The sequence below is a fragment of the Oryzias melastigma genome, linkage group LG5, assembly GCF_002922805.2.
Source record: "Oryzias melastigma strain HK-1 linkage group LG5, ASM292280v2, whole genome shotgun sequence".
Lineage (NCBI taxonomy): Eukaryota > Metazoa > Chordata > Actinopteri > Beloniformes > Adrianichthyidae > Oryzias > Oryzias melastigma.
Window position 1 is genome coordinate 13,827,995 of NC_050516.1, and position 18,366 is coordinate 13,846,360.

General features: G+C 39.5%; 1 protein-coding gene across 4 annotated transcripts in view; it reads right to left on the minus strand.

Moving 5' to 3' along the window:
• Nucleotides 1-848: 848 nt before the first annotated feature.
• The window catches only part of LOC112144882 (E3 ubiquitin-protein ligase RNF123), an 87,796-nt gene continuing 70,278 nt past the window's right edge, over nt 849-18,366 (minus strand). For all 4 annotated transcript variants that reach the window (XM_024269730.2, XM_024269731.2, XM_024269733.2 and 1 more), the window contains exons 38-40: nt 10,867-10,961; nt 3,879-3,964; nt 849-1,807 (exon numbers count right to left, since the gene is read on the minus strand). In XM_024269730.2, the coding sequence (XP_024125498.1) occupies nt 1,708-1,807; nt 3,879-3,964; nt 10,867-10,961 (281 nt within the window). In that variant the 3' untranslated portion in view covers nt 849-1,707. The remainder of the gene's footprint in view (nt 1,808-3,878; nt 3,965-10,866; nt 10,962-18,366) is intronic.

An 18,366-nucleotide genomic window follows, 5' to 3' on the forward strand; every position in this document is an offset into this window, starting at 1 on the left:
CCAAAATTGGAAATACAAAAGAGCAACCTCTACAAAAATAATTTCCTTCATTTAATAACAGTTTATAGTTTATGTTTTTTATTTCTTTGAAGCTTACAGTGAGTAAATTTGAGTTAAACCCAGCTTTCAAAAATTCAAACTTAAACTAACTCCAATTTTAATTCACTTTAAAATGATCCAGATTTGACCCCATACAATCTAGTATGTTGTGTAAAGGGTAGTTAGTTTATTTTTTGGCAATATGAGACTAGTAGGACTTCTATAAAAACACTGTTTCTTTTCTTTAAAAAAGCTTAATCTATTGAACATTAAATGAATAAAATGTAACAAAAAATTAATTAGTAAACCTTGACGCTAGTTTGATTTATTTTTTAAATGGGAATCATATCTAAAATCATGCCATTTATGTCCGTATATAGATGATCCTGTCCTTCCATAAATGTAATTCTATCTATCCTGAAACGGGAAGGTTCTTCCTAAATCTTCAGCTCAGGTTTGGTGTTCCCCTTTCTTCATGTAGACTCAAAAACATCTACTCATCCTCATATATGATCATGTTCATGACTGCTTCATCCGGACTTACAGAGTCAGGTTCATCAGGGAACATCAGGACCTTCAGTTTTTTCCAGCGTTCATAAAGGATCAGATCATTGTGGTGTTGTGTTAAAACCTGCTAAAGTACATAATCGCAGACAAACCTTGTTAGACTGAATGTGTGTTCTAGGACCCTTGTCCTAAAAATCAGAGGTCTAGATGATTGCAGTAATCAATGCCAACTCTAAAAAAAAGAAAAAAAAATGGAGCAATAAAAACAGTGAGACAGAAATCATGACACCAAAGAGGCCTCAAAAGGTCTAAACAAATAATTTAATGCAGTTTCATGTGGACATATTTGCGTCTCAACAAAGAAACCTGTAAACCTGCAGTCCTTACTTCCGGTGCAGATCACACAAACACACTCAGAAAAGACGAGCAGTTGAGCAGCTTCAGAGGTGTAACATTCCCGATGGTCATGAAAAATCTCTGGATTTGACCGCGTGACTAAGCCGATGACACGGACTTCTCCTCGTTGGATTCAGGGACTTTTTCAGGATCCTGCAGCAGAGTTGATGCTCAAGAGTTGATTGTCCCTGAAGTTGCTGGAGAGATGCTTCTCTTCGGTTTTAAAAGTTCTTACACGTCATCACAAAGTCCCAGCGTTGAACAAATCCGGTTCAGAAAATCAAAAGTGTTTCCAATGTGTTTGTGAGTCTGTTCCACTTCGATGAACAAGAAATTATTATTATTATTATTTTTTCTGTATCTGCAGCCTCTGTATTCGGGCATGCATGTGTGTCTACGTGCTGTTTGTCTGTTTTTTTTCTGCAGAGCCTCTTTTGAATCAGAACACCAAGCCAGCTCCCCTCACTCGTCTACATCTACAGTTTCACAACAAAAACCCACAACAGACTCACACAAGCTTGAGTCTAACCAGCTTTCTCGTCACACGGCAGTCTGAAGGACACGTGTGCGTCGTGTGGTTCAGGTGTTGCTGTGAGGATCACTCACACACAACTTTTTATTTGCGTGCTTCATAAAAAAAGAAGTGTGCAGCTTCTTTGACAAAACATGTAACACATTTTAAAAATAAAAGTCAAACGTAACTCATCTTTGGGCTGACTGATGTGAGGAGTGTTTGTCTACCTAACGTCGTGTGTGTCTGTTGTGTTAGGAGGAGGCCGGCTTGCTGTAGTCTTCCACCCCGGTGATGGTGGCTTTGCAGAAGAAGCAGTCCTTCTTGTTCATCAGATGCTGGTTGATACAGGCTCTGCAGGGGACAGATGGATGACAGACAGTTTTATCACATCTACACCTTATCTTTATTTAAAAAAAAAACAAAAAAATACATTTATATAAAAAAGGTCTTGATCTGATCTGGTTACATACATTTAAAAAAGTCTCTGAAGTTGTTTCGGTTTTTATAAATCAAGGTAAGGATTGTTTTAATAAAACCAAGTAAAATTAACTTTTAGTTATAGTAATGAAACAGGGACAACAAAAGAGTGGACAACCTCATTTAAATGAATATTAAAACAAAAGTTTTTACATTTCTACAGGATTGATCAACATATTGGCTACCTATTAATGTTATCTTTTATGTTTGTGTGAAAAAAGAGGCTTTTGGTTAACTTTTATTGCACAAATGAACAATTTTAATGATGCTAGTCCAAACTTTGTTCAGTTTAAAATGTTGATAAAAATGAAAGCCCCCTTTCACAATGGAACCAACTCAGTTTTTGAAGAGAAATTTAAACAATAAATCAATTTGAAGTGTGGCATTGTAAGTTTGGAGCAAATTGGTTCAGGGATTTATCAGTCCTGGTCCAGACTATAATTCTGCGTCATGAGGATTCTCTTCTGTTCATGCAAACAAAATCACTAAAGATTGTGCTTTTGTGTGTCTCCACAAACCTAATGTAATTAATCTTTGAATAACTTAGGGGCTGTAGTTATGTACTTTTACTGAAAGTCAGTGTTTAAGAATATTCGTGTTTGCTAAAAAAAAAAAAAAAAAAAGAAAGAAGCTAATTTAACACCAAATTCTTGAGTGTTGCTTCAAGCAGGTGGACAGGACTGCTATTCCTCATGGTGTTCTGTGAGTTTGGAGCTCACTCTGCTTCAGGTCAGGCGGCAGACATGGTCTCACCATCTGAAGCTAAGTCCTACTTGCCTTCCCTCCCCGTTATTGAGAGCTTTCTGCTTACACGCTTTACAGCTAGCCTACAGCCCCTCACACCCCAACCTAAAATTATTGGTGTAACAATATCAGTGAGCAATATTGGAGCTACCAGCCGAACAGTTTTGGACCAGATGCCAGCTCAGACGAGGAAAACAAAGACAAACACGGATCTATTTGTCTACAGGCAGATGCATCAGAATGGAGCAAAGCAGGGAGATTAAGGCCCGCCCAGTGGATTTTCTATGTAACAAATGCAATTTTTTTTTTTCAAACTGGATTTTGCAAAGATTTAATTTAATAAGACTGTTTTTATATGTCATCTTCAGAAAAATGCCACAAGAACATGGTAGAAGATGGATTTAGTCGTCTACGTGTGAATGCATCAGAAATTTCAAGCTCTTTTTCAAGCTGCAATTTTTGTCTGCTCCTGATTCACATTGAATAAAGAAAACTCCAAAATGCAATTCTGAGGTTAATTTTCTTTATATGTGTCCTCCATTATCAAAAAAAGACACAAGAACATTTTAACCCTTGTGCTCTCCAAGACATGTTAACATTAAAAGTGGGGTCATCTGGACCCCACAAGACAGAGCGCTGAACTTTTTTTTTTCAATCATTTTTTATTTTCACTGGTGTCTGTGGAAGACATGAAATCCTGTCCACATTAGTCCATCTTTGTCATGGGAGGGATCACACATCATTATAAGGGTTGGGTCATCTGGACCCCATGAGGGAGCACGGGAGTCAAAAACACATTAAAGTGGGTTTTTAAGGCTAAGCCGGGTGATGCTGAGCCATGTTGCTGGTTCTGTTTAGGGGGAGCTGGACTGTTTTAGAATGAAAGAGTTATTTTATTTCCATTGCAGGCTATTATTCTGTTTTATTTGTGCAGGTATTTTTATCCCCTTATAGCCAGATAACACTTTCAAATCAAGCTATAACACAAAACATTATTTTATACAGGTGATAGGTCACTTATCTATGCCAATATTTAAACATAGTAAAGATCATTTGACCTGTTTTGGAAGGATTCAGAATAAACTTAACCACAACAGAAATGTTTTTTTTTTCTTCCTGTTTTGCATCTTTTTCTTACATTCTTAGAAACGACTGTTTTTGAATTGTTGCTTCAGAAAAGAACAGGAATGAACGGACTCACTTGCAGGACTTGTGCGAGCACGGCTTGAAGATGGCAGAGATGGAGTGGGCGTAACAGATGGGGCAGAGGTCTTCCTCGCTGGTCGGCTACAGACAGAAAGGCGTTTTCAGAACCGTCAGCAGTAGAAGAGCTCAGGTGTAACATTCAGGTCAGACTTCATCAGCAAGAGCACACCAGCCCCCTCCCAAACACACAAACACATCTCTGATTGGAGTTTGACTGACAGCCTGCAGCTGAACACGTCTGAACATGAAGCTGCTGAAGCTCCTCTGATGTTTGGACCAAAGCGGGTCATGCATCCTTCACTAAAAGTTCATGAGATTGATCAGACGGTCACTTTCTCTGTTCCAATCTCAGCAGACGATCAAACGTGACCTCTTTCTCCTCTTTCTGTCCCAGCGTCACCCAGCAAGAAACGTCAAATCTATCAACACCTGGACCGACCCTCCCCCCAACCCGGTCTGTCATGTCTCCCTTATGTCCTCCTCCACACAGCTCCCGCTCCTCCCGTCACTTCTCACCTCCCACAGGAGGCCGGCTGCTGTACATGCCTGAGCAGAAAGCCTCGCTCGGATTTCCAGGAAAAAGCAGGTGAAACTGCTCATTTACACAAAGATGCTAAATGTAAATACACACCTTAGTGAACACCACCAAGGGGGGGGCGGTGGCAAGAATGAGACGAGCAGGCGGATGGGGGAGGCAACTAACGACAGTAAGCAAGTGGGCTGCTCTAAGGAAAACTGAGAAATGTGTCAGAATGACAGAAACTGGAGGACAATGAGAGCAATCATGAGCTACTGTCTCTGCCAGCACGCACCTGATGATTCCAGATAAACAATTACAGACCACAACTAAAGAAGAAAAGGAGCAAGAACATTGTTGTGGACCACAAACAAACCTCTTACATCAAGATCAGACATAAATCATTGTTTTTTTTTCTTATGTAAAGCAGCAAAATAGTTTTAAGAAAGAGGGAATGGATCGGCTCAGTTCAAATCTGCTGGAAACAAGAAGACAGATGAGCTCCTGTAGAGCTCAAACTCAGTGTTCCCACTTCTGTGAAAGATGTAAGCTGAAGATGAGGAGATTTGGTACCACAGCTGATGTGACAGCTGAAGATTCCACATATTTAAGTTCTACTCCAATCATCTTTTGACCCATTTCAAAAGTGTTCCCGGTGGTCTTTTAATTATGATTATGCCGTTTTTAGCTAAAATAAAATGAAACCTGTCGTTTTCTAGGCCATAGTTTTTGCAGAGCGTCAGTAATTCATTAGAAATTCGCCTCTAAATTTTTTTTTGACTGTTGAAGTGGAGTAAACCCGCCCTCACTTCCCGACACTAATCTGTTTACACACTGTCACGTTCACACCCTGGGGCGGTCGACTCCTGATCGGAAGATTGCAGGTTCGATTCCCGCCTTGCCCGCCCATGTGTCTAAGTGTCCTTGGGCAAGACACTGAACCCCGAACTGCCTCTGTTGGAAGGTTGGTGCCAGTGTTCGGCAGCGGAGCCACCACCAGTGTGTGAATGTGTGCCTGAGTCTGTGACTGTGAAGCGCTTTGGGCCCTTGAAGGACTCCGGCGTGAGCGTCATACAGGTATACGGCATTTACCATTTACCATTACAGATGCTAAATGCTGACCCCACCATCTGAATGTTGCAGCAAAAATGGAGACTCATCAGACATCATTTATCTAATCTTCTATTTTCTGATTTTGGTTATCTTGTGTAAATTGCAGCCTCAGTTTTCTGTTCTTAGGTGGTCTTCTGCTGCTGTAGTCCATCTGCTTCAAGATTGAGCCTGTTGCGTGTTCAGAGAAGCTCTCATGCAGACCTTGGTTGTAACCAGTGGTTAATTGAGTTACTTGCCTTTCTATCAGCTGGAACCAGTCTGACCATTCTCTTCTGACCTCTGGCATCAACCAGGCATTTTTGCCGAAGGAAATGCTGCTCACTGGATATATTCTCTTTTCTGAGCTATTCTGCGTAAACCCTAGAGATTGTTGTTAGTAAAAATCCCAGAAGATCATCAGTTTCTAAAATACTCAGACCAACCTGTCTGGCACCAACAACCCTGTCATATTTTAAACTGCAGCAGATTGTCTTGACCATCTATGCATGACTAAATGCATTGAGTTGCTGTTATGAGATTTGTTGATTTGAAATTTGCATCAACGAGCAGTTGCACATGGGTGCCTAATAAAGTGGCCAGTGAGTGTAGTCGTCTACAAGATGATGCATCAGAGTTTAGCAGAGCAGAAAGAAAGCTTTAGGCTGGCTGATTGTAGTTTCTATGTCACACTTGCAAGCTTTTTCAAACATTTTTTGTATGCTCCTGATTCATAATGATTTTTATAAAGAAATATACAGAAATCTATTTCGAGCTTGATTTTCCTAATATAATATAAGTAAGTATTGTCAGTCAGACAAACGCCAAAAAATAAATAAATGATAATAATTGGAGAGGGCTTTTAAAAGGGGTTTTCAACAGGTTTACAATTTGTCTGCCATGATTTCTGCATCAAACATATTTATTTCAGTCTTCTTGAAATAAGCACGACAGAATGAATCTGCAAACCACAGATCCACATACACCATTTTGTTGTCTGTATACTGTGGTTTGCCTCTATAAATAAATAACATAAATGCGAAACGTGAATCAAAATAAAATGACTAACAAAATGAACAACCAAAACCAGGAGAGACAGACAGAGTTTCTGGCATCCTGCAGAAAGCGAGGAAGAAGACCTTCATCTGGTTAGAATAAATCGAGCATGCTGAGAGTGGCAGTTTCCCTGTTAACTGAAGGGACTAAAAGTCCTTTCCTTTCCCTCCCCTCTTTCACTTTAGCTGGTGCTCGCCGTCTCCTTGTCAGGTAATTTATCTTCTGCGCTGTTCCTGGTCTTCACTCTTATTCCTGCATCTGCTGCAGTTTTGATAACTCCAAGTGCAAATTAAAGGATCAGGATCTTCCTTCATTTGTTAACTTTTCACTCCTCTTTGCTTTGGTGTTGAAGCCCCTTTTTCTGTCATTTCACCCCAATTATTTCTTTTCTTATAGTTCATCTTCATGAGTTGCCTTTCCTCCATCTTAGGTGTGGAAGCTTCAGGAAAAGATTTCTCAGAAAAGCAATCTCCTGTCTCATGAGCAAACCTTTGAGCTCCAAATACCCGTTTCACCCAGATTCTGGTCTTTAGTTCAACCAACCAAACCCCACAGGAAAGATCCTTTTTTTTAATGGGAAAATATTTTAATCTAAAGGTAGAGTGGGTGTTAATACTCGAATACCGTGAAATGTATAGATAAATTATGTTTTTTAATTTAAAGAACTACTAATTAAGGTTTTCAAATTAAAAAACACCTGATCACGGTGTAAAGACCTTTTCTATTGGCCTGAGGGACTCACTGAACTAAAGCTTTGGCCAAGTAACTCTCAGTTCCTACCAGGACATCACAGCAGGAACTCCGTGTGCTGAGCTGATCATCATCACTCTTGCATATTTATGTTTGACAGGATCCACACTGTGAACTTTTCTACAGAAAATAAAATTGCTCCTCCTTCTCTTTTGTCTGAGAGTCGATTCAGATCATGAGAGTGAGATGTTTGGATGTGGAAAAGTTGAATTTGTACAGATCACGCTCACATCTGCACCAGTCTGATTAGGAAACAGAGTGCGCACCCCAATGATGAGTTCCCATTAATGCAGATTGGAGAGGAGCTGATAGTCATGCAATGAAGTACTGAATGCTGATGAAACACTTCTAACTTGCACTCACAAGTCAGGAGGAGATGGGGTTCATACCAGTGGGAAAAGCAAGGTGCCATCATGTCCTTAGTTTCATTGATCGCAAGACTCTTCTCCCTTAAAAAACATGATGGCGACCACAAAATGCTGAAGTTGAGGATTCAGCACTCAGTGGAGCAGTGGCTTGTGTCGTGGCGGTTACATCCATCTTTGAGAGATGCTGACTGAGCATGAACGCTTCACTTCAGCCTTGTTGTTTCCAGTCAATGCGTACATCCAATTCCATGACCTAAAGCTGCCAACGGCCTAATCTGACGTTTGTCAGGAGAATGAGGCCTTTGCATGTTTAGCCTCGGCTGGGATGCTTGTGAAACAGGAGTTGTCCTTTTCTTTAGTTGTGAAAGAAAGAAATAAAATGCTCTGTCACATATTTTTGGAGAGCAAAACATAAAAAAAAAATGTAAACCTAAAAGTTCAAAAGCATCTGTTAAGCCAGTGATATAACTCACTGAAGACCTTGTCCTGTCAAACCATGAGCTGAAAGGACACTAACAGAGAAGAACACCATTACATCAAAACCTTCAGAAAAAACTGAAATTGAACTGTTCGGGTAAAATGATAAACTGGAAGGAAAAGGGCGAAGCTTTAAAGTCCTAGAGCAGTGGTCCCCAACTTTTTTCAGGCCACAGTCAGATTTAGTGTCAGAGAATACTTCCAAGGACCAAGTATTTTTTTCCCTCCAGTTTCCCTTAACTTTTAAAATTATTTTTTCATCTCTATCAAATATATCTACAACTGGTTGAACTTTTCTTTGTACACCACATTTTGTGTACGAAATAATAAGCCTGTGATATAAATCTTCCCTGAAAGCATTATTGTCAAAGTGAAAACTAAAAAGTCAGATGCCAACTTTAGCCTCATCTGAATCTTCGGGTGTGACGGATAAATACAAAAAAAGTAATGTTAACAATAAAAAGGTCACTAAAAATGGCATTTGGAAACCACTGTCCTAGAGGACTACTCAAGACAGGGAAGTACGGAGGGGGTAGTGTATTGCTATGTGGTTGTTTTGCTCCAAACTATGCTGGTGTACATTCCAAAATACTGTATATGGTCTCTTGAGACAATAAAACCATGGATTTATTTATGTAATATCTGAAGGCATCAGCCAGGAAGTGGAAGCTTAGGTGCACATGGTTCCTTCTTCCATGTACTCCAGGCATACCCATATTTAAATTAGTTACAAATGGGCTTAAGTACAACAAACTAAAAGTATTGTGGGCATCACAAAGCTCCTATTTTAATCTAAAAATATATATATTTCTGAAGAAGTGAGTACAAGCAGGAGGCATGGAAACCTGAACCAGTTATGTCTGTGGTACAAAGAGGAGCAGGCCAACATTTCACCAGACGGTATTGCAGAAGTCCATGGAAGGATGCCCAAGACGTTTGACCTAAAACTGTTCCACTCTAATTCTAACACATGCTAACTGCGAAAAACAAATATTCATATCAAGATATTTGGATCAGAAGTTTGCGGCAGTTTCATCTAGTGATGATCCTTTCCTGAAACATGAAGTTGGATTCAGAAAAGCAGGTGAAGACAGAAACTAGGACAAAATGTTTAGATCTTGAACCCCTGTAATCTCTTAGATGTCTTCAGAAAGTAAATAAAGATACTGCTTCAACCCTGCTGAGAGGCAGAGTTGTGGAAAGAGATTGTGAAGTTAATGGAGCCTAAACACTTTCAATGCTCGAGTCTCCCTGAATGCATAGAAAACTAAGAAGGTTTTCCATGCTTCTGTTGGGATCCTCGTCTGATAAAGCAGGAAGGTTGGTATCGGCCGCAGAGGCCTGTCAGCTCCTGATAAGTGACCTTTGTGTGAGTCTGAGCCTGTGGGAATGTCTAATTTGAAAGCGTGCGTGTTCGTGCATGCGCTCGTGTTGTGAGGCCATAAATCTGCTCGCAGTCACACCGAGCAGACCGGGCCTCTGGGGAGAAGGAAGGCAAGAACTCATTATGTAAATCATCTGACGTTATTTCTACACAAACACCACAGTATGTATGTGAGTCAACAAATGTTTCTTCTAAAGGGATGAAAAAGAGGAGGAGGAAGAGGTAGATAAGTGCAGGACGACTGCGGACCATTATCAGGTTATGCATGGAGGTTCTGTGAACGTCAGAAAGGAAGTTTTAATCCATCCGATCAAACAACTTCAATCCCAGGAAACTTTGGAAGTTGTTTTAATAGAATTTAAAAATATATGATTTTTACATAACATGAGAAAATAAGTTACTACGAAAAGAACAAACCATGCAAACCACTGTTCCACTGTGCAGCCCTGTAGATACTTTACTATATCTTGTTTGTTTTTTCTTTAAATAAGATGTATAACTAACACATCTGGAAGTACAAAGGTTAATGATCATGGAAAATGGCTGGAAAAACACAACATCAGGCAATGATGATGTTCAAAAATGTTTGAAAAAAATGACAAAAGAGTTACAGCACACAAGGAAACGTATGCAAAACAAAACTAGCTTTTATTTTAGCAGTAATCAAGTATATTAAATAATTCTTGTCATTCAACATTAAAGGTTGAGTTATTCTTCTGATAAGTTTAGCCAGTCTTTCCTGACTAACAGATTCTTTTAATAACAAATCCTTTTCTTTATGAACATAAGATTTATGACTGTTTATCAGTTCGCATGCTAGGGAGAAGGACATATTTGGGAGCAGTCAGTCGCTTTAGGCCCCAGGAAACTTTCTCATCTCTTTCTGAGGAACAATCTGTGACTTGATTGGCTGAGAGGAAACGAAGCCTTCTCTTTGCCCCTCCCATAAGTCGGGCCGGACTCCAGTCTCTTTCACTGTGATGTATTAATGCAGGCTAAGCGGATGAGGATTTATGCATCCTCCACCCATTATCAATAATACACCCTTCTCCTGGGGCGGAGTCCACTCTGAAGCTTCAGGAAAGCCAAGATCAGGTTTCCACTTTGAGTGAAGAAGCACTTAGAAAGTATGTCCTGACCACACCCAGCAATTGGTCTGTGATGATTCAGCGTTTTTACTCCAAAGGGTCAATGTCTGACCCAATTATGGGGGGGTGGGTTCTGACCTATTTCACTACAGCCCGTTTTTGACTGTAGAATCCCCTCATTCACTTCAGGAACAGACTAAACATCTGCAACATTGCTGGGGAAAGGTGGTGGTGTGTGAGTGCGGGGAACCTACAGCCGTGGACGCTGCCGCCTGCTTGGACTCCTCGGTCAGAAACGTCAGCATGTGCTCCACCTTCTGCCGCTCCTCCTCGCTGATGTAGTCCGTGTCTGTCGGCAGGAAAACATGAGGATCAGAGACTTGAGCTAAATATTTTTCTGAACACGAAACAAAACATAATCATTGGTGTGACCATTTTATTTTTGCAAACTTTCAGCCTGAACATTTCCTGTTCTTAACCCGATGTCCCTTTGTTTTAAAAACTTTTTTTCTAAGGAAAATAACATCTTTCATATTAGCATATGTAAAAGCTAATAGCTGTTGATTTTTTCCCTATTTTTCCTGGATGAAAAACACAAATGTTTACAAGAAAAGTTGACCAGAAGGAGATCACTCTGATGGACAATTAAAGAGGCTCTCAGACCTCAGAGTGGTTCTGCTAAGTGGATCCACAATAATCGGGCCGTGTTTCACTGATGAGATATCAACCTCAGACTGAAGTAAAAGGTCCAGGCTGTGTCCACAACAGCAGCAAAAACAAACAAAAAACATTACATTGGACATTACATTGGCTGCGGCATGCTTTGATTGTGTCATTCTCTGATAATGTTTGCCCAAATTCTCCTGAATGGAATCAAAAAAGGTTTCAGGAAGAGTTTCAATCTGTCCTGATAACTCTCTTAATTAATTAAACAATTTTAGAGTCATTTGCTAAAGGATATTTTTACAAAAGTTCCAAGGCTAATTGCTTATTTTATTGCCAAATTTATAAGGTATTGTATGGGGTCCAATCAGGATCAGTTAAAGGGAATGAAACAAAATTGTAAATTAAAATATATATATATATATTAAAAATTAGAAAAAAAATATTTTTGTTAATTGTCTATTTTTTTAATTCACTTTAAGCTGATCCTAATTTGACCCCATAGTGTTGCACTTTCTTTATTCTATAAGTATAATATGACAAATTAATATTATTAATTATTATATTATTAATATAATAAACACTGTCTATATTGTTACAGTTTATGGCTGCACTTGTTTCAAAAAGGTTTTAGTAAGTTGTGACAGTTTTAATAGATGTTGTAATATAACATATGCATCATTTTTTCATTGTGTTACTGACAGTCATTGGCGGAGCTAACATTTTATATGGATGGGCTGGAGGGGGTCTTGGGAAGGGTAGCAAATGAGAACAGCATGGCAGACAGCCATTCCAAATGAAAGGTTCAAAAATCTGTATTTCAATTTTTTTGTTATTATGAATTATAAAACAGCAATTCTTTTAGCTGAGGAGCTATTGCTAAACCTTAAAAAAGTTTATAGGTGATTTTTTTTAGACATTGTCAATAATGATACTAATATTGATTCAAAAATGGGGGGTCTGTAGCTCTTTCCCAGCTAACAGAGTATGTATTGTTTAAATCATTGTAACTCACTGATGATCAGTTTCTGTTTATTTGAACCTTCTTCTTCTTGGACAAAAAAAGGAGTCTATCCTTGTTCTCTCTGTTTACACAAATACTGAGCAGTCAACCTCTGAACAAAAAGAAGTATGCGCTTAAAGATCTGAGAAGTCTGAGACTCGTTTCCATGGTAGCTAGGTAAACCTTCATCTCTGCTGAGACCCTGAAACCTTGAGGAAAAACAGTGTTGATGCGCCTGACCTCGGATTAGGCCTTTGTGGAACTGATTTTTTTTATCTGACATGAAACATACATGCGTCAAATCGGCAAACTGAAGAACTACTAAAGATGAGAAGATGAAGGCAAGAAAGGAGATACAATCCTCATCAGATTCCCTTTTCTAAAGCTTCACTAATACTTCTCTGGTGTTGGCCCCTCCCCCTTGTCCCTCCTTGTGACTTAAGTGCCGGTGGTTCTGATCAGACTGAATGGTCGGGCGTCCTGACATTCTCCTATGCATGCTTGTCTGTAGAGCTTGATGGAGCAAGATGACAGATGAAGAGCAGGATGTGAGTAAGCACAGCTGCTGCATGAGCCGACTCTGATCCAGCAGCAGTTTGATCCCTTTGATGGAGTCCAGCATGATGCAACCCTCCTGCAACCAGCCCTCAGCTCAGACACTTGTTTCTACAGCTTCCACAGTCTGTAAACTGCTCTGTTTGTTGTGGGTCCAACACCTCATTTTAAATTGGCTGGTGCTTTGATTAAAAAGAAACGTTAGAATGAATAGGGGTGATAAGGTTTTACACAAAAAGCATTATCAGTCCATGTACTGAAGCAAATGCCAGTTTGCACATTTGCAGCACCCCGAATTGTTGTCTGAGCCTCTGAAAGAACCTGCTGAGATCTGACAGAGTGGAAAACCATCCAAAACACCCACCCACCCCCTTACTCAACACTGTTGCCCAACACAGACTACATTTACATTTTGTTACTCCATTACAGACGTGCTTTAGTCTTCCCACAAGTGAAGCCACAGAGCTTTTTATCAGAAAAACCATGTCCAAAATCTCCAGAATAATTTTGAATAAACACTACAGAATACAAAATGACAGACGGAAGAGACAATTTTGGTTGTAAACTGGCAACTGATGGACAAAAACATGCAGATAATCTGCTGAATAATCGTGTGACTGTTCAGTGTTGGTGCTAATAAAGTGTTTGTTTAGGACTGCCACTAATGTGGACATCATGCAACTGTGAGGTCAGGTGACCCACCTGATGCTAAAAGTCAAATAATAAAAAAGAGCATTTGTAAGTGGGAGGGGTTTAAATTAACCACCTCAACTGGCTCCTCTCAATGTGAAGGAATAGCTCTACTCTGATCCCTCTCTGGGGTACGAAAATCCTTATCCTATCTCTAAATGAGCAGCCAGCCACCCTGTGGAGGAAACTAATTTCAGCCCCTTCCATCATGACCCACAACTCATGACCATAGGTGGGTATTGGAACAAACATCAACCTGTGAATTCAGAACTTCGCAAAGCATACAAAATGCTATTTTTTGAAAACAAAACAATCCTTAAGACTGCTACACTGCCCATGTTTTTGTAACCAATCCATTTTCCTTCCCTTTATTTTCATCAAAGTCCATCTCTCCACCCTTCAGGCACTACGCAAATCCTCCTCCATCACATTATGTCCCCTGGGAAGCGACATCTACTCCATGACCACCACTGATGCTTTGACTCTGGGATATCTTTGCCTGAATGTTCTGTCCCAAATCCTCAATGTTGCCAAATTGTGTTCTAGAGTCTAATCTCCAAAAGACTGTCTGTGTCGAAAAACAAATTACCATTCAAACTCTGTTGTTCAAAACTATAACTCTTGTTCAACATTTAAACAAACATATAGAATCTACAACCTTCTAAAAATATATTCTTGTATTTGGAATGTAAACAGTGTCTTCAGTGTATTGTTTTCTTAATTCTTGCATTGTTGCTTATAAAAAGATATTTAACTTTAAAAACATGTAGTCAGTAAAATCACAGAGGTGAAACAGAAAGAAAATGGTTCTAAAAATAAATGAGAAAAGCCAGCCTGCAGACTGCTCTTTTATGCCTCATGATTAAAAATATCTGCCATTGACCTCTCCAGACACAGAATACTTATAATGGATGTCATATTTTCCCCCACCTCCATCCCCCACCCCACTTGTGTAAAAGAGTCTGTAGCCCTAAACCTCACACGGGGCTCCCCAGGAGAAATAACCATAAATGATTGCCTTTGCTGAGGGTCCTCTGCAGAGGGAGGCTCAGTGTCAGGTGTGAGCGGCTCAGCATAAAGGTTTAGAGAGGAGCTGAGTTGGGGAACTCCTCACTACATCAGTGTTTGAATTCTAATTTCAGAGCGCCGCAGAATCAACATGTTTTTCAGCAAACACGCTGTTGCTATTACTTTACCCCCTCCCCTCTTCTCATTCCCCAAACATTCACTTTACCTCTTGATGGCTTTCGATTTATCTTTCCACCCCCCCTTCAACCGCGTAATCAGACGATCCTGTTTCCACTGAGCGGCGGCAGCGCCCGCTCCGAGCTGAGATATTGACTTGTTGGATAGCTGCCATGGTGGTGTGCAGTTGGGAGATGAGGATCTCTTTACGAGCCTAGACAAGGGGGTGGGGGTGGGGGGGCAGACAGGCCGATGTGCCGGTGCATGAAAGCAGGCCATTGATGCAGTTAAACGGAAAGGTTCTGCAGCGAAAAACATGAACGAAGAAGAGATCCATGGACAAAAAAAAAAAACAAAGATTTTGTCCCTGCAATCCTCCACCTATCCATCATCTGTTCATCCATTAATAATCCATTCATCCCCCCTATCTGTTATCTATTCATGTATAAAACCAATCATTTCTGTTATCCATCCATCCATCAAATAAACCTGTATCCAATCCATCACATATGTATTAATCTATCAGTATTTTCATTAATCTATCACCTTTTTTATCCATTCATACTTCTTTCCATCCATCCATCAACCCTCCAGCAGTTTGATTTATGAAACCTTAGAAACTTGTGATTCAAATTCCGCTTTTTTCCACAGAAAACTCACATCCCTTTCATAGGAGATTTCATTTTATCACTTCTTCCTGCCCGCTCTGCTGGAATTGGAGCTTGTCAAGGACCGTGTAAACATTTTAGAGAATAAAAACTAAAACATCTAAAGCATAGCATGGACATCCACTCATAAAAAAGAACTAATTTATTTATTTGAAAAACTGTCTACAAATGTGCCAACAACTTTACAAACTAAAAATGAATGGTGGAGTATTGGACAAATCTTAAAAAACATATTTATGCTATTCGGGTTTAGTGGTCTAATAAAGTCATTTAACATCATATAATTGAATTTTCTCCTTTTAAATGACAAGGTGAGGCACCCAAAAGGTGCTAAACAAAAGAATATACACTCCGGAAGGTTTGGCCTGAGCACAGGGGCTTCAAGATTAATGAGAGTAGTGGCCTGTCTCTGGCATTCGCCGTCACATTGAACCTCACTTTAGTTTATAAAAGGAAACCATGGCTCACTCAAAACAATAGTCCCACTTGAAGGTGCTCTATCGCACATAAAACCAGTTCAAATTATTTCTACATGTTGGTTCCTCTTGGTGCAGACGGCTACCGTCCCTTGTAGCTGGATTCAAAATGCTGCAATGAGTTGTGGGCAAGAATCATTCTTAAAGCTAAAAAGTTTATTTATTTTTTTATTTTTGTATCTGAAGCTTTGATAGCAAGATCAAATATTTAATTTTACCACAATAAAAAAAATGGGCAAGACCATCAGGTTTGTGCTTTAACTGATTCAATCAGTTCTTAACGATAAATGACCTGAAAGTAAGCTGATCCCAATAACATAGATGGCAATCAGTCCATAAACATTCATCTATTTAGCACTTAGCACTAATGAAAATAGGCTGAAAAAAGTGCTGCATACATAAAAAAAAATATGAGAAACATTAAAACAGAAAGAACATAAACACAGTCGTTGACTGAAAATGAAAGAAGTGAAGACAGAATATTTACGAGTACAGGAAATGTGTCAGCTACTTGGAAAGACTTTAAGACCTGGAAGATGCAAAGTTTTGCATCTGGTCTTGGGCAATTGAAAAACGGAGGTGGCAAGAGGATAAATGCGCTCTACCAGGGTTATGAGGAAGTAAAGTTAATTTAAATATGATGGGGTATGACCATGGAGAGCTTTAAAAACTAACATTAATTATTTAAAAATCCATCTTGTAATGCACTGACAGCCAGGGGAGAGTGCAAAAGATGGAAGTTATGTGTTGATGTATTGACGTAATGGTCAGGAGGAGATTCTGAACAAAACTGAAGGCAAGACGAGGATGACTGCATCACACGGATGTAAAGTTCATCCTAATAATAATCTAACCTTGAATTAATAAAGTATAAATGAACTTCTCAAAGGTTGAGAAAATATATTCTAAAGTTCAACCAATGCCAAAGGGTGAGGTTGATAAAAGCAGTTGAGAAAAGAGAGTGAATCTGTTATTTGAACTGTACCCGTCACTTATCTCTACAAGAGTTTTAATAAATGCTTTAGAAAATGTCAGAGATTTCCAAAGTTTGAAATGGAATCCTTCTGACTTGACCATACACACTATATAGAGAGAACTGGACTGATTGTCCCCTCTCCCCCGGTGTTCCAAATAGAAAGTAACTGTTGGTCCCAGAAAGTGAAAATCCCATCGACTTCAACTGAGAAGTAAACAGCAATTACTCAGTCAGAATAACCATTCTTGCTCTTGTATTTCTATTTCACATGTTCTTGCTAAACCCAATGTTTTCTTCATGATATATTTTCTTTATTGCAAATTATTAAAGTTAGAAACTGACCAATCAGATGGCTCAGTAAAAGCATGTGGTGCCCGCTGGCCCCACCTCCAACATTTGATTGACAGATTCTCCCCAAACGTGCTTTCAGCAGAAAGGGTGTGGCTTTACATCTAGCTCACCCCAGATTAGCGAGAGTGGCTGCCATGGAAATGATGAACAGGACCGATCACTGCTTACTAACGTGGCAAACTCCATACTATGGAAAAATGGCGACTGAAGTGACTTAATTTCAATGGAACTGGAAGTAAGGCATTTTCTATAGGTGAAGTCAAACCCTGCTTCATCCAGTGATAATAATACATGTCTATGGTAATGACAGTGGTTTCAAACCCAATGCATTCATTTTCATGAACATAAAGAACCTTTACTAAATACCATAGTTTGATCAAAGGTTGTAACTATTTTACACTTTAGTGGCAGGAACATACATAGGTCATCTGCATAACGAGTACGTTTTTGACTCCTCACCTACTGACCTCAGCAGGGGCAGCTCAAACAGAAGAAAAGCAAGAGACGAGTTATGAAAAGAACCCTTGCGGTACACCATGGGTTGAAGATTCATTGAAAGTTGTCAGTTCACCAATCATGGCACTAAAGCTTCTTCTGGTCAAATATAAATTAAGGGTACTGTAAAGTGACCTCAGGCTCTACTGAGATTAAATGTTGGTCTTTGGATGATTTAGGGTCTACATGCTGCTTAGAAATAACGCCAATGGGGTTAATGGTGGTAATAGAGATGACCCACTGGTTTCACCAAACAACTGGTCGCAAAAGAAGATCGTCACATGAAGACAGAAAGAACAACATCTGTGATCAAAATGTTACTGTCTAACTGGATCTCCAAACTATTAGGACAAAGCCAAACTTCAAAAGGCATACTGTTTCACTTGAGGGAGATATACTGTAAGCTTTAGCAGCTGCTATCAAGTCAGATACAAAACGTGATGTTTTTAAGTCTCAAACAAATGCAGGCAGAAGATCTTATATCCAAAAGAGAAGCTCTTTGCTGGCTCCAACAGTTTTCACCAATCCCCATAAAACAACATAAAAGTGGACTTCTAAACTAGAATCAGGAAAAGCAACTCCTTCCTCTTAAGATATCTTCCCAGGTAAGAACGATCAGTTACAAGGAGACCATAGGGAGTCACTGGTAAAAAAACCTCAGGGTTGTTTAAAGGTTGACTATACTTTTCACT